General features: G+C 34.9%; 1 protein-coding gene and 1 pseudogene across 4 annotated transcripts in view; one reads left to right on the top strand and one right to left on the bottom strand.

The window, feature by feature from the left end:
• Positions 1–26,544, top strand: part of EEA1 (early endosome antigen 1) — a 163,193-nt gene that overhangs the window by 66,837 nt on the left and 69,812 nt on the right. For 2 of the 4 annotated variants that reach the window (XM_015152444.3, XM_077954755.1), the window contains 7 exons: positions 5,724–5,778; positions 5,869–5,934; positions 8,863–8,902; positions 9,800–9,913; positions 10,538–10,659; positions 11,550–11,705; positions 20,800–20,916. In XM_015152444.3, the coding sequence (XP_015007930.2) occupies positions 5,724–5,778; positions 5,869–5,934; positions 8,863–8,902; positions 9,800–9,913; positions 10,538–10,659; positions 11,550–11,705; positions 20,800–20,916 (670 nt within the window). The remainder of the gene's footprint in view (positions 1–5,723; positions 5,779–5,868; positions 5,935–8,862; positions 8,903–9,799; positions 9,914–10,537; positions 10,660–11,549; positions 11,706–20,799; positions 20,917–26,544) is intronic. The other 2 variants (XM_077954757.1, XM_077954756.1) reach the window with 1 other exon arrangement.
• LOC144332974 (S-adenosylmethionine synthase pseudogene) lies at positions 3,948–5,111 on the bottom strand (annotated as a pseudogene).

The following is a 26,544-nucleotide window of genomic DNA, read 5'->3' as shown; positions in this document are numbered from 1 at the left end:
CTGGAAGTCCATGTTGGATGCCAGCTGGGAGCTTATCAGGGGCTTTATGTCAGAGGCTTCAGTTCTCTTTCATATGGGCCTCTTTATGTGGCTGCTTGGACTTCCTCACAAACTGATAGTTCGTTCCAAGATAGTATGTTCCAAGAGGAAAGAAGCAGAAGCTGCCAATCTTCTTTAGGCTTGATTCAAAAGTGTCAGAGCATCACTTCTGCCATTCTATTGGATAGAGAAGTCATAGTGCCAGGTCAGACTCATGAGGCCTGAAGATATACTTTGTCTTTTAGTGGGTTAGTGGATTTTGTGTATAGGAAAGGAAGAATTTGATTGTAGTCATCTCTGTAGACTATCTACAACAACCACTGCAAAATTTGGCTTTGCCATCTCTCCTTCCTTCTAGTCTTCTGAGATGACATACCATTGTGATAATTTTTTCTTGATCTGTTTTGTATGCTGCCCTTCCTCTCTATGATCTACCTGGGGTAATATCTACATCCATAACTTCCTCCTAAACCACATCTCCAACCTAGAATTATCTCCCAACCTGCCTATTAGTTATCTTCCCTCAGATGTTCCCGAGGCACCTTATCATTGACATTTTGAAAACAGAGTTTATTCTGTTTTCTTCTAAACCTACTGCTTGTCTACTATTCTTCTGGAGAATGACAGCATTATCTTTCCACCCAGTCAGTAAAGCCAGGAAAGTAGGTGTGCTCATTTCTGCACATCTGCTCCTCCTTCCCCCATCTGATCTATCATAAAGTTTAGTTAATTCTCTTTCCTTAATAGCATATATTCTTTTACATTTTTTACCGTTGTAGTTTATTTTAGGCTTTAAATCTCACTCAGAAATGTTTTTTCGTATTTATAATTGACTCGCTGTCTTTAGTCTTGTACTCCTCCAATTAATTTCTCCATATTGCTGCCAGAATAATATTCCTTTTTTTTTTTTTTTTTTTTTAGAGATAGGATCTTGCTCTGTTTTCCAGGCTGGTGCAGTCATAGCTTACTGTAGCCTCCAACTCCTGGGCTCAAGTGATCCTCCTACCTCAGCCTCCCAAATGACTGAGACTACAGGCATGGACCAACATGCCTGGACCAACATGCCTGGTTAATTTTTACTTTTTTTTTTTTTTTTTTTTCTTTTTTGAGACAGGGTCTTGCCATGTTGCCCAGGAACCTCAAGAAGTTCTCAAGTAATTCTCCCACCTCAACATGCCAAAGTGTTAGGATTGCAGGCCTGAGTCACTGCGCCCAGCCAGAATAATATTCTTAAAATGCAAATTTGATTGATGTTGCTCTAAGTAATAATTTTTGCTGGCTTCTCATTGCTTACGGAATAGTTACTGCATGTGTTTCCATTTTTATCTTATTGTATCTCCTCTTCCCATTTTCCTACGCCTCAGTTTCTGACAATTACATTCTACTCCTCTGTAACACTTTGGATGATATGTGATTATGAGCAGGATATGTCTTTTAGATCAAAAGTCCACATGACTCGGGTGGGTCATGAAACCTTTTTGTTTTAAAGCCCTCTGTTCATCAGTTTATATGCACATTTCATCAACATCAATCATATTTGAAGCTTGATGCATTAGTGAGCTTTTTTAGACTAGATCTTTAAATGTATGTATGTAGATGTACATAGTACAAAATTCAAATTGTTCAAAAAAGTGTATGGTGAAAATTGAGCCCTTGCCACCACTTTTTCCCTAGCCTCTTTTTTTCATCAATTTCTTATGTATTTTTCCAGAGATATTCTATGCTTATATATTCATATGCTTATATCTACATATAAATAAATATATAAATACCTGTAATTATATAAAAGATAGCAATTCTACGTTGTTCTGTACCTTTTGTTTCTCTCTGTATCTTATGGATTCTTTCATATCAATTTGGATAGACCTATCTTATCTTTTTAATGATAGCATGGAATTTTCTCATTCTTTGGTTGATGACTATTTAGGTTATTTGTCATGTTTTGCATACTTATGACATCATGTAAGTTCCTTTGGAGATATCCTTTGTACCTATTTGAGTATATCTATAAGATAAATTTGAATCCAGCAGGGAAAGACATGTTCCTGACATCCAGAATAATAATTCTTTATAATGGTGTTTCCTCATGAAATCTCTCTCCCGCAGAAGGGCCTAGAATGGTCAGTTCACCATTCTTTGTCAGTTTGACGCTTAGGTGAGGGGAACAGAGTGTGAGAAGCTTCTCAGACAGGAAAGAGCATGCCACACCCAAAGGAACAGAAATAAGCAGTGTTGTGTGTGTGTGTGTGTATTTCCCCCCTTTTTACAGAGCTTTTTCTTCTTTTTTTTTTTTAAGGTAGAACCTAGCATTTTATTTAGATCTTCATTAAACTGTTGGAATTGAGAACCAGACATGTGTAATAAACCTCCAAAAATAGATCCTGAAAGGCACTTTCTGCTTTGGGCAAGCAGTCATGGAATAAGCATGTAAACAAGCTGACTTCTCTATCACACCAGCCAAGTCAGTTTTCTCCATGGCCAGCCGCACCAGCTCTGCCCTCCCTTTGTTAACACCCAGCCAGACCCCCGGTAGGTCTAACCCAAGGTTTTTCTGTAGGACACCTTGGCCTACCTAGGAATGCTAGAAACATGTTGTTAAAGGAATCATGGTAATCATGGTATTGAGAGAAAAAAAGAATTTTGAAAGCTGCCATCTGAGGTGATGCCTTCTGTGTACTTATGCCATACCCCAGAATACAATAAATAAGCAATTAGAAAATGTTCAAGTATGAAGGGATTTCCTCCTCCCCGCCAAAAACACTGCTCTCTGAAGGAAGCTGACTTCTCTGTAGCTACATCAGCTGTTCAGAAAACTCATTAGACCTGGTTTTGAAAATAAAACAAAATTAAAACCCTGGGAGGAGTTATCGTGCATGTGGAGTACTCAGACTTTCTTATAAAGAAAAAACAAGTTATCTGGTACCAAAGTGTGCAACCTGCAGACCCTCAGGGACTGCCCTGTGACTTCCCTGTATGGTATCATAAAGGTGCCAAGTGCCTGTTTTTCTAGAGCTAGGAGTTGGTGAGGTTTGGCTAGTGCTGAAACCATGCATAGGATTGGTTTACTAAATTAAACCTTACTATGTACGTCCTCCAAAATACAGCTGAAAGTGGAGAGATTTTGATTTGGTACTGTTAAAGAGGTGGCAATTAAGAGCATAAGCACCAGGGAGATGGTTTAATGGTAACTGCCTTTTTTGATGTCAGGCTAGAGCTCCAACTGGGAACTTGCATTACATGCAAGATTGACCAAATAGAGAACACTCCCTGACAAAGAGCTCATAATTAGAAATGGATCAAGTTCCAGGGAGGATAAGGGGAAGACTTCACATTCATAATAGAGCTCAAGACATTACAAATTCATGCTGACAGGACTGTGGCATTGCCAGACAGAGGCTATAAGTGGAACTACAAGTACTTTATGTGCACATTACAAGGACATTGTCACCATCTGGTGGGAAAGTCAATGCAATTAGGACTTTGGAGCATTGGGTCATAGGGCACAAATGTTCAATTTCAAAGCATTATTTACTACAGTGTTGTTTCTAGGCAGTTACATGGATCACCTGTGCTCACTAAATTCATTACAATGGTAAACAAAACACCTAGGGACAGAATAGCAAGCCCAACAAAACACCTAAGATTATTTACTACAGTGTTGTTTCTAGGCAGTTACATGGATCACCTATGCTCATGAAATTCATTATCGGTGAACAAAACACCTAGGGACAGAATAGCGAGCCCAACTTACCCACAAATGCTAAAATTCATGTCATTGACTAGTGACTACAACTGATCAGGCACTGAAACAGGACAGGAAAATTTAGGAAGGAGGGCCCTTTCCCTCAGAGCTCGAAGCCTTCTCTGTTGCCTACGCCAACAAGTATGGGGGAAAAAGGCTAACACTTTCAATATTTAAGCTTTTTGGGCACTTCCCATGGGAAGCTATCCCTACCAAAGTGACCATAGGCTGCAGTCCTCTGGCTTCTTCAGATCCAGATCCCTGACAATGACCCTAGGGTGGAGACTGAAATTCTTCTTTACAATCTCTAGTAGCTCTCTCTCACTCTTCTGAGAGGTACCATAATGGAAAATGGAGATAGATAATGGATGAGAAACTCCAATAGAGTAATAGACCCGAACAAGAATCCTTCTGCACAGACCTCCTGTTACAAGGGATTTTGCCACTGAATGAGCAGCATAAGCAACTGAATGGTTGACCTTAGTATAAAATCCTTTCATGAAAAGACACCTTCTCCGTGAACACCCCAACCTCCATAAGTGTCCACAATGGTTTTCAGTCCAGTTGTACAAACCAGTGTCACCCAGAGCCCCACCAATAACAAGTCTGCCACTTGGCTGTAGGTGGTAGATTATATCCTTATCAAGGTATTTTGCAGGCACAATGGCTTTGATGACTTTCTCCTTTAGGGCATCTCTCATCTCATCAAGACAAACCTCTTCATCATGCGGAACAGTTATAACAATTGTGTGGACTCTGATGGGAAGCATAGCACCTCAATCCTGCACAGTAACTTGAGTTTTAGAATCAGGGCATAACCAAGGCAAAGTGCCATTATGGCATAGTTCTGCCAGTTCGGCTTTAAGCTTGTATGCCAAGACAATGGTTAAAGGCATACATACACTCCTCAGTTTCATTAGTGGCATAGCCAAACATCAAGCCCTGGTGTCCAGCACCAATGTCTTCTTCATTTCTGTCAAGATGAACACTTTGAGAAATATCTGGTGACTTGCTCCAAGGCTACCAGCACATTACAAGTCTTGTAGTCAAACCCTTTGGAAGAATCATCATATCCAATGTGTTTAATAGTTTCACGAACCATTTTCTGGTAGTCAGCAGCAGCTCTGGATGTAATTTCCCCAGCAAGAAGGATCATTCCAGTTTTAGCAGCAGTTTCACAAGCTACTTTGGCATCAGGATTTTGTTGAAGGTGGGCATCAAGGACAGCATCACTGATCTGGTCACAGATCTTATCTGGGTGGCCTTCACCCACTGACTCTGAGGTGAAGAGGAACATGCCCTCCTCAATGAACGCCTAGTGGAAGCTGCTGAGCTCCTGTTCATGTTGGTGTTGGTGGCGGTGAGTGGAAGTGGCGTTGAAAAGGAGCAGCAGCCAGACGGCGGCTGCGAAATGTGCAAGCTGTGGATGGCATTCTACTCAGAGCATAGAATCAGGGTGTAACCAAGGGTGGTGTGGAGTGAACCAGGGCTTTTTCTCAGTGTGAAAAAAAGAAGCCAATGTTGATAGAGCTAAATGAATGAAGGGGAGAGTGATAAGGCAATGACTAGATTATGCAGATTTATAGTCCATGTTAATGAGTTTAGATTTTATGCTAATTACAATAGGAAGCCATTGATGCTTATTGTTCGTAAATTAATGGGAGACATTTTGCCTCTTGGCTCGGGCACTTAACCGTCAGTTATATGGTTATTTCCATGAGAAAATGTTTTTCCATTTATAAACAATGAGCTTTACAAATAAAATTGTTTTTCCAAGGGCTTTATATATATGCCATTATATATAAAATCTTCCATAGTTTTTTTTTTTTTGGAACTGAAAAACCTGTAATACTAATATACAATTACTAGCCATGATTTCTTAAGACAAGTTTTTTAATTAAAGGACGTTAACTATTAATTCCTTCCCCCCATTTTTATTTAGAGATGATGTAACACTGCTCAGACAAGAGGTCCAAGACCTACAGGCTTCACTTAAGGTAAGAATAAAAATTATTATACCTTTTTATTTTCAGTGTTTCAGGTAATATCTCTTTTTAAATTTACTAATTAAAAATCTTTTTTATTAGGAAGAAAAATGGTACTCGGAAGAATTAAAGAAGGAATTAGAAAAATATCAAGGGCTGCAGCAGCAAGTAATTGCTTTTAAATACTTAAAGCATGTTTATTAGTTGTTTATTTTTATTGTTGAAAACTAAATACCTTTTTGCAAGCAGATGGCGGCCTGATATGAATAACTTCCTAATGGCCTACAGTGTATATTCTTTGTAATTCTGATAAATGCAAACAAATATATTAAGAGTGAAGATGTAATTTTTTTAAAGGTGTTCCATTAAAAATCAGTTACTACATGGGCCTATGCCTGTAATCCCAGCACTTTGGGAGGCTGAGGCAAGAGGGTTGCTTGAGCCAGGAGTTCAAGACCAGCCTGGGCAATACAGGGAGACCCTTGTCTCTACAAAAAATTTTAAAATTAGCTGAGTGTGGTGCCATGTGCCTGTGGTCCCAGCTACTTGAGAGGCTATGATCTCACCACTGCACTCTAACCTGGGCAACAGAGCAAGACTCTGTCTCAGAAGAAAAAAAAGAAAAAAAAAAAAGAATCAGGTACCTATATGTTGTTTTTTTAAAACCAGGCTATATTATTCTAATTTTTTGTAATATATCTAAATGGCCAAAAAAAAAAAGAATAAAAAAATGTTCAAACAGTAGTGAGTCTTCAAAGCATTTAAGTTTCTGAAAAATTGATAATGACTAAAGTGTCTGTTGGTAGGGGAAAAAATATTACTAGCTACTTATAGCTAGTAATATTATTTATTATGTTAGTGAAGATTAAAAACTGGGAAACCTGTTCTATTAACAATATTAAGTTTTTTAAAAATGAAAAAATATGTATTTGTACATACATGCACACACACACATATTCTGTATGACTTTACATAAAAATAATACATGGAAAAAAAACAGAAGAAAATCACTGCAGTATCAAAAGTGGTTCTCTCTGAATAGGATTTTTTTGATGTCTTAGTTTCTGTGTAGTTTAATGTATTTTCTAAGTAAATGCCTTAGTTATTATTTTTATGCTGAAATTATATTGATTTTATTCTGAAATTTTAGGAAGAATCAAAGATTATTGAAATTTTACCAAATCCACAGTCATCATTTGTAAGAATAAAAGTAGTTACCCTTCAGCAATAATTCTAATATTTTTGTGAAGTAATTAATAATCCCTTTGCATGTTATCTTGTCATATTGTGACTTTCAGAGAACCTTTTTTGCTTTTTAAAGCCTTTGCACCAAGAATTGGCAGTTGGACTGAAAAAGACAAAAACAAATAAGTAAATGACAAGATAACCAATCTTATTTCTATTCAGCTTCTCTAACTGGTGATTCTGTTAACATTAAAGAAGTTTTTAGTAATCTAAAATACTTACAGCTCATTTACTCATGTTTTGTATAGATGCCATTAATAATTAATCGAATATGGGCTGTATTCTTTTCTGTATCTGAAAACAGAGTGGTAATTGTTTACTACATTTGAGATGACTATTTCACATTTAATACACTTAAATAACTTCTCCACGGTGCAAGGTGTAAGTTACCTTGGCAGGAAATTTACCTTTGGGGGGAAATATATTTTAAATACTTACGATTCTTTGCAATCAGTATGTCTTAGTTCAATGTAAAGAGAAACAAAAAGTGAGATATACTAGGAAATGCCTTATTAAACTCTTTCAGATGGGTATAATTCTTCAAAATACAAAAATAATGCCAAAGTAGTATATTATTTTGTTCCTAATGCATGTGACAAATTAAGCCTTATGGAATCTGTTATTTCTGCTTCTTTTAAAGTTGACTTGTCCTGAATTAAAAATTTATGCTTATAAAGCCAATTTTTTCAGTAGTGATAGTTTTGATAGCATGTTTTAACTAATGCAAACGTTCAACTATTATAGGTGTTGTGTTTGATTGTAATAAGAAGCATGATTTGAAGTATGATTTCACAAATTGCATGGTTTATTGCCAAAGAGAAATTTTCTTAGGTTCACAGTGCTTAAAAGGGGGAGAAGTAACATGAACAAATCTTGTGGGGAATATCAATTGATGAGGTATACTAACCATATAGTGAATAAGCTCCAAAATTATTAAAGTCTAGTCATCTATCAGGATGGAAGCAGGTTTTTGTGAAAAATAAAGTCTAAAAGGATTGAGGTGTACCTTTTTATATGAGCAGTCACTCTGGAGAGATGGCATCCAAAACAGTGGAGATACCGGACAATGGGGATCTCCTCCTGCTAGAGGAGATGTAGGTGTTGGCTGGCAAGACTCAAGGCTCAAAGGCCAACAGGATGTGGTCCTGTTGCAGCATGAGCTGCCAATCTGAAAGAAAGCAACTGATAAAGTGCAGCCTGCCATGACCTAAGCTTTCAAAGTGTCTTTCAGACTCTTTGGTTAATATGCATTTTGAAGTCCAGTAGTTGAGGTCAGTAGCTCAGATCTGGGATATGATAAGGTCTGATGTAATTCTACTGAAGAGAGGAGAAGTTCATGCCAAGTTCTCACGTATGGGGTCTAACAAGTATCACATGCTTGAGTGGAGGGGGATAACACTCCAAGTTCTTATTACAGCAAAATATATAACATCCATGTAGCAAACTATGTTAGGGTTTGAAATTATTTCAGAGCTACATGCTAACACGATTGAATGTTGCCAGTTGACTTAAGTATTTGTTTTAGAATCTATATTTATAATTACAATAATTGCGCTATTTATTTATTACTGAGTTCATGGAATTTAAGATGACCACAATAACTTCATATATATTAACATACAAAAAAAAATCTATGTTAGAACTAATAAACTGAAGTTAGATCATTATGCTAGTCTGCCTGCTGGTCTCTTACAGATCTGGAAGAATGGAAACTACCAAATTTAGATTTTCACCCAAATCTTACTACTTACCTGAAAGAATGTGACTTTCGAGATTTTTTAAAATTGACAATTTTAACAGTCTTATATTTTCCTTTTAATTCATTTGTTTATGTCTTTTGTTTTAATTGAGGAGGCTAAACCTGATGGGTTGGTGACTGATTCATCAGCAGGTAACTTTACTTAAAGCAGATGTTTTTTCAGTTTTCTTTTTCTTCTTATTTTCCTTTCTTTTTCTTTGATGCCTGCTAAATGAATTTTGTTTCATGGTTATGCTTTATGGCTCTAAAACAGTGAAGATAATGGTCTTATTCTAGGTTTAGAGAGTTACATGTGAACTTCATACTTTAATCAGTTAACTAAAACTTTAGTTTTCTTAGTTCATTATATTTTGAAGTAAGGAATAAACTTCTGGAATATTACATTAATATGATTGTTTAATGAAATTTTAAGTCTATGTTAAGAATACGATAGTTTCTTTATGATGAAGTATTAGGAGTTGATTGCATACTTTAATGAATTAAAAATTTTAAGGCCTTGATCTTAACCATTTCTAATTCATCCTGCTTTATAACTAATTTTATCAGAGGAGCAGAATGTTTTCGTTTTTGAGCCAGGCTTGATGGCTCATGCCTGTAATCCCAACACTTTGGGAGACTGATAGGGGAGGATGGCTTGAACCCAGGAGTTAGAGATCAGCCTCAGCAACATAGCAAGACCCCCATCTTTAAAAAAAAAAAAATTAAAAAAAAAAGAATGTATTCCTTTTGGCTCAGTTGATGGATATAGGAAAAGAACTGTGAAATGTTAAAATAACTTTTAATCAAATATTTATAGATTATTTGGCAGTGATTCTAAATATTCCTTTCATTTGTATTGTGTTTTTAAGTTATGATTTGTACCTTAAATGAAGCAGATATACTTAATTTCTTGAAATGTCAAAACACTCTACTTGTAATTGGATAATAAACTTAAGTTGATCATCTTTACAACTGTAATGAATATAAGTAATAACAATTTAGCATATGTAATTAACATGGTATTTGAATAACCATGGCATTTTTTTGTAGAACTACAGTCTTTGGAACAGCAATTAGAAGAAGCCCAAACAGAAAATTTTAATATTAAGCAAATGAAAGACTTATTTGAACAGAAAGCAGCCCAACTTGCTACTGAAATTGCAGGTAAATTGTATTAGAATTTTTTAGCCATTAAATCAGTCTCATTACCTTTTTGCCATTATATACCCCAGCAATAAATATAGTATTTTAGTGTGTTAAAGCATCTGTGATAGACTTACAATGGTGATTAATGGAATTTAATGATTTCAGAGTTGCTATGTAAATTATTTTGTTTGTCCTCTAGCTGCCCTCCGTCAAAGGACTGGTGTTTCTCTGTAGATTCATCTTGAAATTTAGAGAAGATACATTTTCTTCTATGACATGCTTAAAGATTAAAAGGAACATTTTAAAGAAGTGAATTAAATAATATAGTATAAATGTAATACTTGGTTATACTATCACATATATATTTTTAACATGTGCTTTTAGGTAAAATGTGATTAAGTATACATTAAAATGCTAATTATTAATGTTGAGTGAAATTTATGTAGACAGAAACAGTTAATTAAAGTTCATTTTATGTAATTAAAAATATAAATTTACTGTATTATATATTTATGGTTATCTAAGGAATGACAATTTGAATTAGAGTGATATACAGATATGCAGAGTAATATACGGGAACTTATAAAACTGCCCTTCCCTTAATGTCATAAAACTAATATTTATATAACTATCTTTAATTAGATATAAAGTCAAAGTATGATGAAGAAAGGAGTCTCCGAGAAGCTGCTGAACAAAAAGTGACACATCTGACAGAAGAATTAAACAAAGAGGCAACTGTAATTCAAGATCTGAAGACGGAACTGGTAATTTAGGAATTATTTATTGAAATGTACTCTTATGCCTTTCTAAATTAAAAATAAAATACATACCCTGAAGGAAAATGTTTAAAAATATAATTTGAGTGAAAAGAAGGAAATAAGGAATTCCCTATATTCTACCACCTGCATATATATTCTGTATATGATTTTAAAAATAAAAATGGAATGTTATGATACATAACTTACTACCTTAACATTTTTATTGTTTCTATCTAAATATATCTGTAATTTTAGTAGTTTATATATCTGCATCTCTGATCCTGGTCTTCTCTTGCATGTTAGTTTTACAGATTCATCTGCTTTTAGGGTACTTTGTGTTGAATTTCTAGCTTTAATTTCAAATTCAGCAGGTATAAAATCAAAGTAATCATGTTTCCTCATTACTGTATTTCTGTTATTGGAACCATACTTCTCTAATACTCTCCCAAGACTTAATAATCTTGGATCTGTCCTTGACTTTCTTTCCTTTATTTAGCTCTCAATAAATATATAAATTAACTACATCCAACCTGCAGCATCTATGCTTACATCTGCTCCTTCATTTTTATTCCTAGGATAGGAAAAGAAGGAATGTGGCATTTTCAAGTCAGTGTTATGACCAATAGATGTAGTTTGTGAAGGAAAGGAAAACAAAGTAGTACAGATAATTGTGAATTTACTAGACTGCACCTTGAGTAGTAATACTATTAAATGCAAGGTAGGGTGGGAAGAAGTGACTTATTGTGGGAGAAGATATCAGTGTTCGGTGTTTGGAATCTAAAAATTGATATTGAAGATTGTTTCCCTTTTGATTTCTTTGTAGTGAAATTATTCTAAAAATGTATATTATTTTAGTTTTTCACTTTAATTTTTAATTAAAATGTGTTGCTTCACAGCTTCAGAGACCTGGTATAGAAGATGTTGCTGTGCTAAAGAAGGAACTGGTGCAAGTTCAAACACTAATGGATAATATGACCTTGGAACGTGAGCGAGAATCTGAAAAACTCAAAGACGAATGCAAAAAATTACAGTCACAATATGCTAGCTCAGAGGTAATGAAGTTCATGGTACTTAAATGTGATTCATATTAGCTTGTCTAGTATATACTATTGAGTGAAGCCAGGATTTGAGATTTTTCTGAGTGGCCTATCAAAGTATTTGTCTTTCTTTCATTTTTAATCTGAATAATATTTGTTTATAGTCAATGTGGTTTTACAGTCAGTATGTTTTGCTTTATAAAGCTAGACATTAAGAGAGGAATATTTGCATAAAGATTGTTATTCTGTTTAATAAATGATATATGTCGCTGACATAATATTTAAGGTTAAATTTACTCAAGGTTAGTTGATAAACAGTAATTGAGTTTGTCTTAGTTTGGTAGAAATAAAGGAACAATGATAGCATTTTCTACAATTATATTACCAATTTTGTTTAGAAAAAATATTTAAGAAAGGCTTATTTTGTAATAAGCTTATTTCTTTTTTTGTTTTTTGAGACAAAGTCTTGCTCTGTCACCCAAGCTGGAGTGCAGTGGGGTGATCTCAGCTCACTGCAACCTCCACCTCCCAGGCTCAAGCGATTCTCCTGCCTCAGTCTCCCAAGTAGCTGGGATTACAGGAGTGCGCCACCACACCTGGCTAATTTTTGTACTTTTAGTAGAGATGGGGCTTCACCATGTTGGCCAGGCTGGTCTCGAACTCCTGACCTCAGACGATCTGCCCATCTCGGCCTCCCAAAGTGTTGGGATTACAGGCGTGAGCCACCGCGCCTGGCCATAAGCTTATTTCTAATTGATAGACTTTGAATTATGAATTTGAAAGAAGTCTTAAAAGGAGCTAGTCTAACATTCCATCAGGACTTCCTTTTATGGCAACCCTGATAAGTGATCCACAGTCCTTGCTAGGTGGTGTAGGGTGTGCATATTTCTTCCTAAGTCTATTCTATTGAACTGACATTTGTTTCCCTGTAATTTACATGCACTGGTTCTAGTTTTGTCCTTAGGAATTACATAGAATAAATTGTTCCTCTTTCCACATGAGGTATTTGAAGACTGCTCATATTTGCTCTGAGTATTTTCTCTTCCAAGATAAACATTCTCAATTTCTTCCACTATTTCTTACATGACATGACTTTGGCCTGTAAATCCCTTGTATAATTATGTCAGCATATAACAAACTCTGAGATACATAATAAATAAATTTGCTTAAAAATCCTAGCCTTTGTCCTTTTTACTTTATTATAGGAGACATTTTGTTATGACTACTATTATTTGTAGTCTTTAAGCTCCCTTATGTAAAGTAGACCTCTGATTTTCTTATTTTCAGTTTAAAAAGTTGTAACCATGACATTTTAATTTGAATCTCTTTCTTAGAGTTTTGTAACTGGTGATTTAAAAGCCACTCTATTCATAAATAGTAACATGTCGTCAAGCTTTGGGGTATACATATTATAGATAACCCATGTCTAATTCATTTTTAAAAATCTTTCTTCTTTATCTTATGGAAAGGGATGGTGAAAGTTTGTGGATATAACACACATAGGCATGTAAGGCCTTGTGATGCCTAACACTTCACTCTCTAACTTACGATATTTGGATGCAGATTTTTCAAAATTGACACTTTGTAGCCCAGTAACACTTAATTCCAAAAATTTTCAAACAATTTCAGGTGGTTCATGAACTTCCTGAAGCCAGGTAAAAGGTCTTGTTCTACAGGTATTATTAATCAGCAAAAGACAATGAGTAATCTGTAAGTACAAATGTGGAATCAAAGAGAGGCTGAATTAGAAGTCACATGAGGAAAAGTTCTTTTCAGATGTTAGTGTAAAAATACCTAAAGCTGGGTGAACCCAGTCATTTATTTCTTTGTTTCAGTAAGAACTATTTTTGATTAGATATGTCTGCCTACTGGTATTTCTCAAATTAAAAAAAAATTACACTCTCTTTTGATTAAAAAATATCTTAAATGCTATTTGAAATTTTAAAATAAATGTATCATGGTGACAAAAATAGAACCAAATTAATGGCAGTTTTAGGAATACATATTTTAAAGTTGAGTCTTCTCTGACTTATTCCACCTGCAAGTTTTGGAGTTATACTTGTTAAACAAATAGAGTATTAACAAGGAAATAAATTTACATGTTTACTTGCCATTTAACAAAATATGGACTGAGTATGGTGGCTCACCCCTATAATCCCAGGACTTTGGCAGGCTGAGGCAGGCAGATTGCTTCAGTCCAGGAGTTTAACCAGTCTGGGCAACATGGTGAAACCCTGTCTCTATAGAAAGTTAGCCAGACGTGGTGGCACGTACCTGTACTCCCAGCTAGGTGGGAAACTGAGGTGAGAGGATTGCTTGAGCCCAGAAGGTTGAGGCTGCAGTGAGCCATGATCACACCACTGCACTCCAGCCTGGGTGATAGAGGCAGACCCTGTCTCAAAACAAAACAAAACAAAACAAAAAAAAAAAAGTGAGAATATAATATAACTTGCTAATGGGAAGACATTTCTAAGTAATATTTTATCTAAGAGTTACTCTAATTTAAGAATTACTCATTTCTAAGTAATATTTAAGAGTTACTGTAATAAATTCTTTTTAAGAATTTGTAGTGTGTTTTATGAATTTATATTATTGTAGATTAAAATACCTTTATATCTAAGGGGAAGAAGTGATTTAAGATGAAAAAGCTATGATTAGAGTTTTTTGTTTTTCTTTATTTAACAAATTATTTTTGGTTGAGATGGAGTCTTGCTCTGTTGCTTAGGCTGATGTTGACCTCCTGGCCTCAAGCAGATCCTCCTGCCTTAGTCTCCCAAAGTGTTGGTATTAAAGGTATGAGTCACCACACCTGTTCTATGACTAGAGTTATGAAAGATAGGGAGGTGAAAGAATTTAGTGTCTTCCTCCATGGTCCTCCTACAAACAGGGCTAATTGTAGGAAATAGTTGTTTTTTGTTTTTTGTTTTTTCTAGAAAAGATATTTCTAGGAAAGAAGGAAGACGGCTTAGAAATCAGGTATTCATGTCTTCATTTAAAGTTTCATAAAAGTTTATCCTTTCAAGTATTTGGAAATAAATTTAGAAAGGAATTTATTTGTGCTGAGTAACTGAATAGGTGATTTAATATTTCATTATGTTTTTAATAAAACAAGAATAATACTTATTACCTATTTAATTAATTAATAGATATGTAGTGATGAATGAGATCTTGGCTATGTTAAAATATTTTGAGTAACTTTAGGAAGTGGTAACTTAAGAGTCAGAATAATATTATTATTAGAAACAAACTCTTACTTTTTTGAGCACCAGTAGGTTTTGGATACTGTGTTAGACACTTAAAACGTGGTCTCATTTGTTTCTAATAACCCTGTAAGTTAACTATTAAGTATGTTTTACATATGAGGAATCTGAGAGGCAATGAGGTTAAGTAAATTGTTCAAGGTCACACCTAACATAGAAGCTAGGGTCGGAACTCAGGTCATGTCCAAAGCCTGTGTTATTCCCTTTTTATCGTGCTCTCTCCTAATTTAGGTGGTCTGATGATTGCCTTATAAGTAAATCTGTGCTATTAATCTTGTCCTAATACTTAATGTTAATTTTTGTATTTTGCCATATTGTGTGTTGTAATATTTGTATTGGGTAATAGCTAATACTTTTGAGTTATGTTATACCATTTCCATATGGAAAAAAATTACTGTCTACTTCATTATATTTGTTTATAACTGCATTTGTTTTTTAGCATTTCCTTAATCTGAATATATGACGTTTTATTAATTTATTAAAATTCAATTCTATTTATTCTCAGTTAAGTATGTTAGTGAATTATAGGACTTAATACAACAATTTTTATTATAGATGCTGCCGTTTTTACCAAACCTAAATATTGGCATCAGAAACAAAACACATACAAAGGAATTAAAGAAGCTTTATTTTTAAGGGCCGGGTGCAATGGCTCACACCTGTAATCCCAGCACACTGGGAGGCCCAGGCAGGTGGATCACCTGAGGTCAGGAGTACAAGACTAGCCTGACCAACATGGTGAAACCCTGTCTCTGCTAAAAATACAAAAAATTAGCCGGTGTGTGGTGACACATGCCTGTAATCCCAGCCACTTGGGAGGCTGAGGTGGGAGAATCCCTTGAACCTGGGAGGTGGAGGTTGCAGTGAGCCAAGATCATGTCATTGTACCTCGAGCCTGGGCAATAGAGTGAGATTCTGTCTCAAAAAAAGAAAAAAATTATTTTTAAATGTCAAATAAACATTTACTTCAAATTAATGGCAATTTTAGGAATATGTATTTTAACATTTATTTCAAATAAATGTTTATTTGACTAGTATACCTGGTTGGGGCTGAAGATGTATAATCTGGTGTACGTATTAAGTATGTATGTCCTTGTGTTTATTACTTTTATTGAATGCATACCTTATGAATACATTGACTTCTTTTTGCCTGGGCATTTTTGAAGGCATGTAGAAAATATCTCATTCTAAAGCATTTGAAAATTCTTTATAAACAATTGGCTGTTTTGTGGGTTGGAAATAGAGGATTTAAAGGTTAAAAAGTATTATTTATAAAAGTCTACATTATTGCAATATCTAGGCTGTAATCAACTTGTATTTGGTGTAGTATTTAATGGAAATGATTTTTAAAGAATTTTATGTTTTTCCAAATAAACTCATTTGAATCCCAGTTTTAAGAGCTAAAATGCTTATGTAGATATGGAATAAGTATGATTAGACCCATGCATAGCTATGAAAGTATTTAAATATCTTTTAAAGTATGCTTATTTAAGAGACTAGACTTGCAGGCATGTTTGGTTATTTTTATTATGTGCTCAGTGTGTACTTTTGTCAGTCTTGTCTGCCACCTTTCATCCACCATTTTATTATTATTTTTTCTGCTTTCTAATGGAGATGCTTAAATTTGAGGTAATGTGATTTTGGGAGGCTTTTTAATATTAGTAATACCCTTAATGTATCACCTTCAATTGTTATATGGCAATTTTATATTTTAAGGCAATCTTAGAACTTCAAAGATATGCCCATTTTTGTTTTGTTAATCATGCATAGCTTCAACCATTTAAAAATGATTATTTACTAATAGTTGTAGTATATTAAAACAATAATTTTTTTTTCTTGGCCATATTTTATTTTATTTTATTTATTTATTTTTTTAAGGTAAGAATTTCTTTTTTTTATTATTATTGTACTTTAAGTTCTAGGGTACATGTGCATAACGTGCAGGTTTGTTACATATGTATACTTGTGCCATGTTGGTGTGCTGCACCCATCAATTCGTCAGCACCCATCAACTCGTCATTTACATCAGGTATAACTCCCAATGCAATCCCTCTCCCTTCTCCGCTCCCCACAATAGGCCCCTGTGTGTGATGTTCCCCTTCCTGAGTCCAAGTGATCTCATTGTTCAGTTCCCACCTATGAGTGAGAACATACGGTGTTTGGTTTTCTGTTCTTGCGATAGTTTGCTGAGAATGATGGTTTCCAGCTGCATCCATGTCCCTACAAAGGACACAAACTCATCCTTTTTGATGGCTGCATAGTATTCCATGGTGTATATGTGCCACATTTTCTTAATCCAGTCTGTCACTGATGGACATTTGGGTTGATTCCAAGTCTTTGCTGTTGTGAATAGTGCCACAATGAACATAATTTTTCTAATGCACCAGCAGGATGTTTGCTTGAAACATCATTCCTTATTTTGTAATGTAAAGTTTTTTAGTAAAAATTCGTATTGAATTCAATAACATTTCAGACAATCAAGGGAAATGCAAACTGTTTTATAGGATCTAATGTTTCCTTGGAAATCAGCATCTATTATCTATTTGGAGGTATAATTACTCATTCCTTTACTGAGTTTTTTTGGGTTTACCAAGTGTCAGGGACTGCTTTAGGTGTGGGGATTAAAATACCGAATAACACAGAATACTTGCTCCCATAAGGCTTAATCCTTTCTGGAAATCAAGCAACAGACTGTACAAGTACACTGAATCATGATAGAAAGCCAGGTAATAATAAGGGCTGTGAGGAAGAAAAATAAAGCACGTATAGGCCGTAGTGGAAGTGGGAATACTGTAGAACAGTTTTAGAGTGGTCGGGGAAGATCTCATGGAGGATATGTGTGAGAAGAATGAAATAAGCAAGAGTCAGAGTTAAGCAGTGGGAGCTAGGATTCCCAGTAGGAGGTTAGAGTCCGAGGCATGTATAAGCTTGGCCTGTTAAGAAAGTCAGTATGAACAGAGATCTTTGAACCTCACCATAGTGATGTCTGAAGAGGGAATGTATTTACTTTTTTTCCTTTGTAATTATTGTCTGTCTTTAATCTTTATTTTGTCCCCAAATGTAAACATAATATGTGATTATTGTAAAAGATTAATGATTCATAATGTACAATAAAAAAGGGGAAACCTTTCCAGAATTCACTCTCCTCACTCCTCTTCTTCATAACTAAAGTCCGCCTCTGGATGTATAAGTCTTCCCACATCTTTCTTTCTTGTCCCCTTGAGTAAATTTTAAAGTTTTAAGTGCTGGAATTTATCTGTATAAAAATCTTAGTTTTCACAATATCTAAATTTGTTGTACAAAGTGTAAATAATACACTTAATGTCCAGTTTTTTAGTTGTTAACCTTATGCAATCATTTGTAAGAACATATCTAAAAGCTATAAAATAGGATACAAAAAAGCTATAAAACAGTATATTTTTGGAGTATGTTTGCTTTACAGTTTCCTTCTTTCATAAGGAAAATTCTATTCTTATTCTTACTAGAAATTCTTATTTCTACATGTTGGAATTTGTCAGCAAGACAGACCTTACACTTGGCTTACTATGTTTTATAAACTTCAATATGAAATCATGATATTTTAATGAGATACACACATAATTTATATTTTAGTATATACTGTTATTATTTCTGTGCATTATGTGCCGGGAACCTGTGCAAATTTTTTTGATAAGACAAGTAGGGATTTAAATGTGATATTGTCTTTTGTAATAAATTGGCGTTTTTGCTATATGATTAAAACATAGTAAGTTAAAATAGTCAAATTGTTCCTGATGTTTCTTTTAGCATCTGTAACCCTACTAACAAAAAAAATTTGAGATTCAAAATTTTTAGAAATAGTAATTTGAAATAAACTTGCAATAGCTAAATCCATTTCAAGGTTACATGTTCAGTTTAAGACAGATGGTTTTAGGGTAGGGCTTTAACTTGAGTGTAGTTGAAAATACATGAATATATCAACATTTTCTTCTTTGAATTATTTAAGATTATATATATATAAACATATCAGCTGTTACATATGACACTGAAGCACTGTGTTTAAGGTGTAACAATATGGTAATGTTACAGATTGCCTTTCATTGCATCGGAATTTGTACATTTAAGTGAATGTTTTCCCAAAAATGTCAGGCCATGCATGTATCTCAGACATACTCCATTCCTAAAAACATTTTTGAAATTTATTTTAATTGACTTTTAGTCCATTTGGAACACACTAAAAAAACTAATTTTGTTAATTTATGGTTATTAAAATAAGCCCAAGAATTTGATCATTCAGTTCAATCACTTCTGGTCTTTAAAATAAGCCCAAGTTATTAAAATAAAATGGTTATTAAATAAAATAATTATTAAAATAAAAGAAGCTCAAGTGTTTGATCTTTCAGTTCAATCACTTACCTTGCTTATAAACTTGGTGGTTTCCAAAACTTAAAAGCAAAGCCACCATAAAATGGATGAGGATACACCACCACTGAGAATTCCTTAAAAAAAATAAGTTCCACACACTCTGGAGGGGTTTCCAAAAGAAGAGTAACCAAAGATCTCTTGAATAATAGCATTGTTGCCACGATAAGTTAGTAGCCTTCTGAGATTTCTCCCTTGAAGATGAAAGTACTCATTTGTAATATATGATATGAATAAGTATTTATAAGTATCAAGAAAAAATTTAAAACTTGTATCTTATTCATATTATAAAGTTTATTCAGTAATAAAGAAATAGACACTGGAAATGATTGTAACTTTATTTATAAAGTGGAAAGTAAAGCCAATAGGCAATATTAGAAATATTAATATAATAGAAAGTTATTTTGTCAGTGTCATTTGCAGCAGACCATACCTAAAAAAAAATACTTAGTCTTTCTCTCTCATGGTTCAGCTTTTATGTATTAGAAATTTATATTTCCAAGATCTTTGCTTACCTCTCTTTCTCTTATATTATTTTTAAATGATCAAACTGTTGCTTTAGTTATAAAACGTGATTTTCACATTTTTTAAAATGTTAAAATGGGCTGGGCTTAGTGACTCATGGCTGTAATTCCAGGAGGCCGTAGTGGGAGAGTCGCTTAAGCCCAGGAGTTGGGGACGAGCCTAGGCAACATAGTGAGACCCTGTCTCAACAGGAAATAAAAAAATTAGCTGGGCGTGATGGTCCTAGCTACTTGAGAGGCTGATGTGGGAGGATTGCTTGAAGCAGGGAGGCTCAAAGCTACAGGGAGCTGTGATTGTACCACTTCACTCAAGCCTGGGTGACAGAGCAAGACCCTGTCTCAAAAAAAAAAAAAAAAAAATGCACTAAAGCAAGTTCCTTCCTGATGATTATACCTGACCATATAGTGATTTAACTTAAGGAAGCTGTGTATAACTTCAGCTTGATAATTTCTTTGGACAAAGACATTTTCATTATAATTTAGAAAGATGATTCACCAGTAGCAAGCCCTGTGTTGCATGTTTGCACATGTCTTAAAGTAAAAGGATAGTTTTACGCTATAGAAGTTAGAAAATGTAGATATAACTGGCATATTATCTTTAAATTCTGGAAGATTTAAATTCTGGAAGATTGAAGAACCAGTAAATTTAGGTTTGCAGTTTGATACTTCAGAAACTTAAAGTAGGATGCCAAATTTTCATTTTATGTATTAATAAATAAATGAAGTTGTGCATCTTGGATAAATTGTAAAAATTCGTTGTAAGCCGAGAAAAGCATAATGTGGCAGTACAGGTGGTAGGATAAAGAACAAAATAGAAAATTCCAACAATAAAAAATTTGTTTTCTTAAAACCTTTGTATACTTTCATTTTTTTAATTTTTAAAAAATTTAGTTTGCTTTAATTTTTTTTGTTTTGTTTTGTTAGGCCACAATAAGCCAGCTAAGGAGTGAACTTGCCAAAGGCCCCCAGGAAGTTGCTGTATATGTACAGGAACTACAAAAACTGAAAAGTTCAGTTAATGAATTAACACAAAAAAATCAGGTGAGAATTTTAAAGCTATATATAATAGTAAATTGATTTCATGTATTTTAAATATTAATATTACATAATTTAAAAATATATTGGCATAGTACAATGTAATTTATTCTGTATTTTTTTTTTAGTGTTTAATATGTTCACATTATTATGCAAACCAGTCTCCAGACCTTTTTTCATTTTGCAAAGTTGAAATTTTATAACTGTTAACTCTACATTCCTCATTCTCTCTAGCTCCTGGAAGGTTCCAGTCTACTTTCTATCTCTAAAATTTGACTACCCTAGGTGCCTCATATAAGTGGAACCATACAGTATTTGTCTTTTCAAAATGTTGTTTTTAAAATTTTTTCAACCTTGGGTTACTACATCTAACAGTATTTGTCTTTTTGTGACTGACTTATTTCACTTAACATAGTGTCCTCAAGGTTCATTCATGTTATAGCTTCTGTCAGAATTTGTTTTTAAGGCTGAATGACATTTTATTGTGTGTATATATGTTATTGATTCATCTGTCGATCAACACTTGGATTGCTTCTATCTTTTGGCTGTTGTGAATAATGCTACTTTCAACATGGCTGTACACATATCTCTTTGTCACGTTGCTTTCAATTCTTTACCTGTAAGTGGAATTGGTAGATCATATGATACTTCTATTTTTAATTATTTGAGGAACTATCATACTGATTTTCTTTTTTATTATTATACTTTAAGTTCTAGGGTACATGTGCATAACGTGCAGGTTTGTTACATATGTATTGTGCCATGTTGGTGTGCTGCACCCATTAACTCGTCATTCACATTAGGTATATCTCCTAATGCTATCCCTCCCCCCTCCCCCCTCCCCACAATAGGCCCTGGTGTGTGATGTTCTCCTTCCTGTGTCCAAGTGATCTTATTGTTCAATTCCCACCTATGAGTGAGAACATACGGTGTTTGGTTTTCTGTTCTTGCAATAGTTTGCTGAGAATGATGGTTTCCAGCTGCATCCATGTCCCTACAAAGGGCACGAACTAATCCTTTTTTATGGCTGCATAGTATTCCATGGTGTATATGTGCCACATTTTCTTAATCCAGTCTGTCACTGATGGACATTTGGGTTGATTCCAAGTCTTTGCTATTGTGAATAGTGCCACAATAAACATACGTGTGCATGTGTCTTTGTAGCAGCATGATTTATAATCCTTTGGGTATATACCCAGTAATGGGATGGCTGGGTCAAATGGTATTTCTAGTTCTAGATCCTTGAGGAATCGCCACACTGTTTTCCACAATGGTTGAACTAGTTTACAGTCCCACCAACAGTGTAAAAGTGTTCCTATTTCTCCACATCTTCTCCAGCACCTGTTGTTTCTTGATTTTTTAATGATTGCCATTCTAACTGGTGTGAGATGGTACCTCATTGTGGTTTTGATTTGCATTTCTCTGATGGCCAGTGATGATGAGCATTCTTTTGTGTGTCTGTTGGCTGTATGAATGTCTTCTTTTGAGAAGTGTCTGTTCCTATCCTTTGCCCACTTTTTGATGAGGTTGTTTTTTTCTTGTAAATTTCTTTGAGTTCTTTGTAGGTTCTGGATACTAGCCCTTTGTCAGATGAGTAGATTGCAAAAATTTTCTCCCATTCTGTAGGTTGCCTGTTCACTCTGATGGTAGTTTCTTTTGCTGTGCAGAAGCTCTTTAGTTTAATTAGATCCCATTTGTCAATTTTCGCTTTTGTTGCCATTGCTTTTGGTGTTTTAGACATGAAGTCCTTGCCCATGCCTATGTCCTGAATGGTATTACCTAGGTTTTCTTCTAGGGTTTTTATGGTTTTAGGTCTAACATTTAAGTCTCTAATCCATGTTGAATTAATTTTCATATAAGGAGTAAGGAAAGGATCCAGTTTTAGCTTTCTACTTATGGCTAGCCAATTTTCCCAGCACCATTTATTAAATAGGGAATCCTTTCCCCATTTCTTGTTTTTGTCAGGTTTGTCAAAGATCAGATGGCTGTAGATGTGTAGTATTATTTCTGAGGGCTCTGTTCTGTTCCATTGGTCTATATATCTGTTTTGGTACCAGTACCATACTGTTTTGGTTACTATGGCCTTGTAGTATAGTTTGAAGTCAGATAGCGTGACGCCTCCAGCTTTGTTCTTTTGGCTTAGGATTGTCTTGGCAATGTGGGGTCTTTTTCGGTTCCAAATGAACTTTAACGCAGTTTTTTCCAATTCTGTGAAGAAAGTCATTGGTAGCTTAATGGGGATGGCATTGAATCTATAAATTACCTTGGGCAGTATGGCCATTTTCACAATATTGATTCTTCCTGTCCATGAGCATGGAATGTTCTTCCATTTGTTTGTGTCCTCTTTTATTTCATTGAGCAGTGGTTTGTAGTTCTCCTTGAAGAGGTCCTTTACATCCCTTGTAAGTTGGATTCCTAGGTATTTTATTCTCTTTGAAGCTATTGTGAATGGGAGTTCATTCATGATTTGGCTCTCTGTTTGTCTGTTACTTGTGTATAAGAATGCTAGTGACTTGTGCACATTGATTTTGTATCCTGAGACTTTGCTGAAGTTGCTTATCAGCTTAAGGAGATTTTGGGCTGAGATGATGGGGTTTTCTACATATATAATCATGTCATCTGCAAACAGGGACAATATGACTTCTTCTTTTCCTAACTGAATACCCTTTATTTCTTTCTCTTGCCTGATTGCCCTAGCCAGAACTTCCAACACTATGTTGAATAGGAATGGTGAGAGAGGGCATCCCTGTCTTGTGCCAGTTTTCAAAGGGAATGCTTCCAGTTTTTGCCTATTCAGTATGATATTGGCTGTGGGTTTGTCATAAGTAGCTCTTATTATTTTGAGATACGTTCCATCAATACCGAATTTATTGAGAGTTTTTAGCATGAAGGGCTGTTGAATGTTATCAAAGGCCTTTTCTGCATCTATTGAGATAATCATGTGGTTTTTGTCATAGGTTCTGTTTATGTGATGGATTATGTTTATTGATTTGCATATGTTGAACCAGCCTTGCATCCCAGGGATGAAGCCCACTTGATCATGGTGGATAAGCTTTTTGATGTGCTGCTAGATTTAGTTTGCCAGTATTTTATTGAGGATTTTCACATTGATGTTCATCAAGGATATTGGTCTAAAATTCTCTTTTTTTGTTGTGTCTCTGCCAGGCTTTGGTATCAGGATGATATTGGCCTCATAAAATGAGTTAGGGAGGATTCCCTCTTTTTCTATTGATTGGAATAGTTTCAGAAGGAATGGTACCAGCTCCTCCTTGTACCTCTGGTAGAATTCGGCTGTGAATCTGTCGGTCCTGGACTTTTTTTGGTTGGTAGGCTATTAATTATTGCCTCAATTTCAGAGCCTGTTATTGGTCTATTCAGGGATTCAATTTCTTCCTGGTTTAGTCTTGGGAGAGTGTAAGTTTCCAGGAAATTATCCATTTCTTCTAGCTTTTCTAATTTATTTGCATAGAAGTGTTTATAGTATTCTCTGATGGTAGTTTGTATTTCTGTGGGATCGGTGGTGATATCCTCTTTATCATTTTTTATTGCGTCTATTTGATTCTTTTCTCTTCTTTATCAGTCTTGCTAGCGGTCTATCAATTTTGTTGATCTTTTCAAAAAACCAGCTCCTGGATTCATTGATTTTTTGGAGGGTTTTTTGTGTTTCTCTCTCCTTCAGTTCTGCTCTGATCTTAGTTATTTCTTGCCTTCTGCTAGCTTTTGAATGTGTTTGCTCTTGCTTCTCTAGTTCTTTTAATTGTGATGTTAGGGTATCAATTTTAGATCTTTCTTGCTTTCTCTTGTAGGCATTTAGTGCTATAAATTTCCCTCTACACACTGCTTTAAATGTGTCCCAGACATTCTGGTATGTTGTGTCTTTGTTCGCATTGGTTTCAAAGAACATCTTTATTTCTGCCTTCATTTCTTTATGTACCCGGTAGTCATTCAGGAGCAGGTTGTTTAGTTTCCATGTAGTTGAGCGGTTTTGATTGAGTTTCTTAGTCCTGAGTTCTAGTTTGATTGCACTGTGGTCTGAGAGACAGTTTGTTATAATTTCTGTTCTTTTACATTTGCTGAGGAGTGCTTTACTTCCAAGTATGTGGTCAATTTGCAATAAGTGCCTTGTGGTCCTGAGAAGAATGTATATTCTGTTGCTTTGGGTTGGAGAGTTCTGTAGATGTCTATTAGGTCCACTTGGTGCAGAGTTGAGTTCAATTCCTGGATATCCTTGTTAAGTTTCTGTCTTGTTGGTCTGTCTAATGTTGACAGTGGGGTGTTAAAGTCTCCCATTATTATTATATGGGAGTCTAAGTCTCTTTGTAAATCTCTAAGGACTTGCTTTATGAATCTGGGTGCGCCTGTATTGGGTGCATATATATTTAGGATAGTTAGCTCTTCCTGATGAATTGATCCCTTTACCATTATGTAATGGCCTTCTTTGTCTCTTTTGATCTTTGTTGGTTTAAAGTCTGTTTTATCAGAGACTAGAATTGCAACCCCTGCTTTTTTTTGTTTTCCATTTGCTTGGTAGATCTTCCTCCATCCCTTTATTTTGAGCCTATGTGTGTCTCTGCATGTGAGATGGGTCTCCTGAACACAGCAAACTGATGGGTGTTGACTCTTTATCCATTTTGCCCATCTGTGTCTTTTAATTGAACGATTTAGTCCATTTACATTTAAGGTTAATTTTGTTATGTGTGAACTTGATCCTGTCATTATGATATTAGCTGGTTATTTTGCTTGTTAGTTGATGCAGTTTCTTTCTAGCATCGATGGACTTTACATTTTGACATGTTTTTACAATGGCTGGTACTGGTTGTTCCTTTCCATGTTTAGTGCTTCCTTAAGGATCTCTTGTAGGGCAGGCCTGGTGGAGAAAATCTCTAAGCATTTGCTTGTCTGTAAAGGATTTTATTTCTCCTTCACTGATGAAAGTTAGTTTGGATGGATATGAAATTCTGGGTTTAAAATTCTTTTCTTTAAGAATGTTGAATATTGGCCCCCACTCTCTTCTGGCTTGTAGAGTTTCTGCCGAGAGATCTGCTGTTAGTCTGATGGGCTTCCCTTTGTGGGTAACCCGAGCTTTCTCTCTGGCTGCCCTTAACATTTTTTCCTTCATTTCAACTTTGGTGAATCTGACAATTATGCGTCTTGGAGTTGCTCTTCTCGAGGAGTATCTTTGTGGTGTTCTCTGTATTTCCTGAATTTGAATGTTGGCCTGCCTTACTAGATTGGGGAAGTTCTGGATGATATCCTGCAGAGTGTTTTCCAACTTGGTTCCCTTTTCCCCGTCACTTTCAGGCACACCAATCAGATGTAGATTTGGTGTTTTCACCTAATCCCATATTCCTTGAAGGCTTTGTTCATTTCTTTTTATTCTTTTTTCTCTAGACTTCTTGCTTCATTTCATTCATTTGATCATCAATCACTGATACTCTTTCTTCCAGTTGATTGAGTTGGTTACTGAAGCTTATGCATTTCTCATGTAGTTCTCGTGTCATGGTTTTCATCTCTATCAGTTCTTTTAAGGTCTTCTCTGCATTGATTATTCTAGTTATCCATTCATCCATTCTTTTTTCAAGGTTTTTAGTTTCTTTGTGCTCGTTACGTAGTTTCTTCTTTAGCTCTGAGAAG

This window comes from Macaca mulatta, chromosome 11, assembly GCF_049350105.2.
Source record: "Macaca mulatta isolate MMU2019108-1 chromosome 11, T2T-MMU8v2.0, whole genome shotgun sequence".
Taxonomy (NCBI): domain Eukaryota; kingdom Metazoa; phylum Chordata; class Mammalia; order Primates; family Cercopithecidae; genus Macaca; species Macaca mulatta.
Note: the sequence above shows the minus strand (reverse complement) of the source record. Positions and strands in the feature narration are given on the sequence as shown.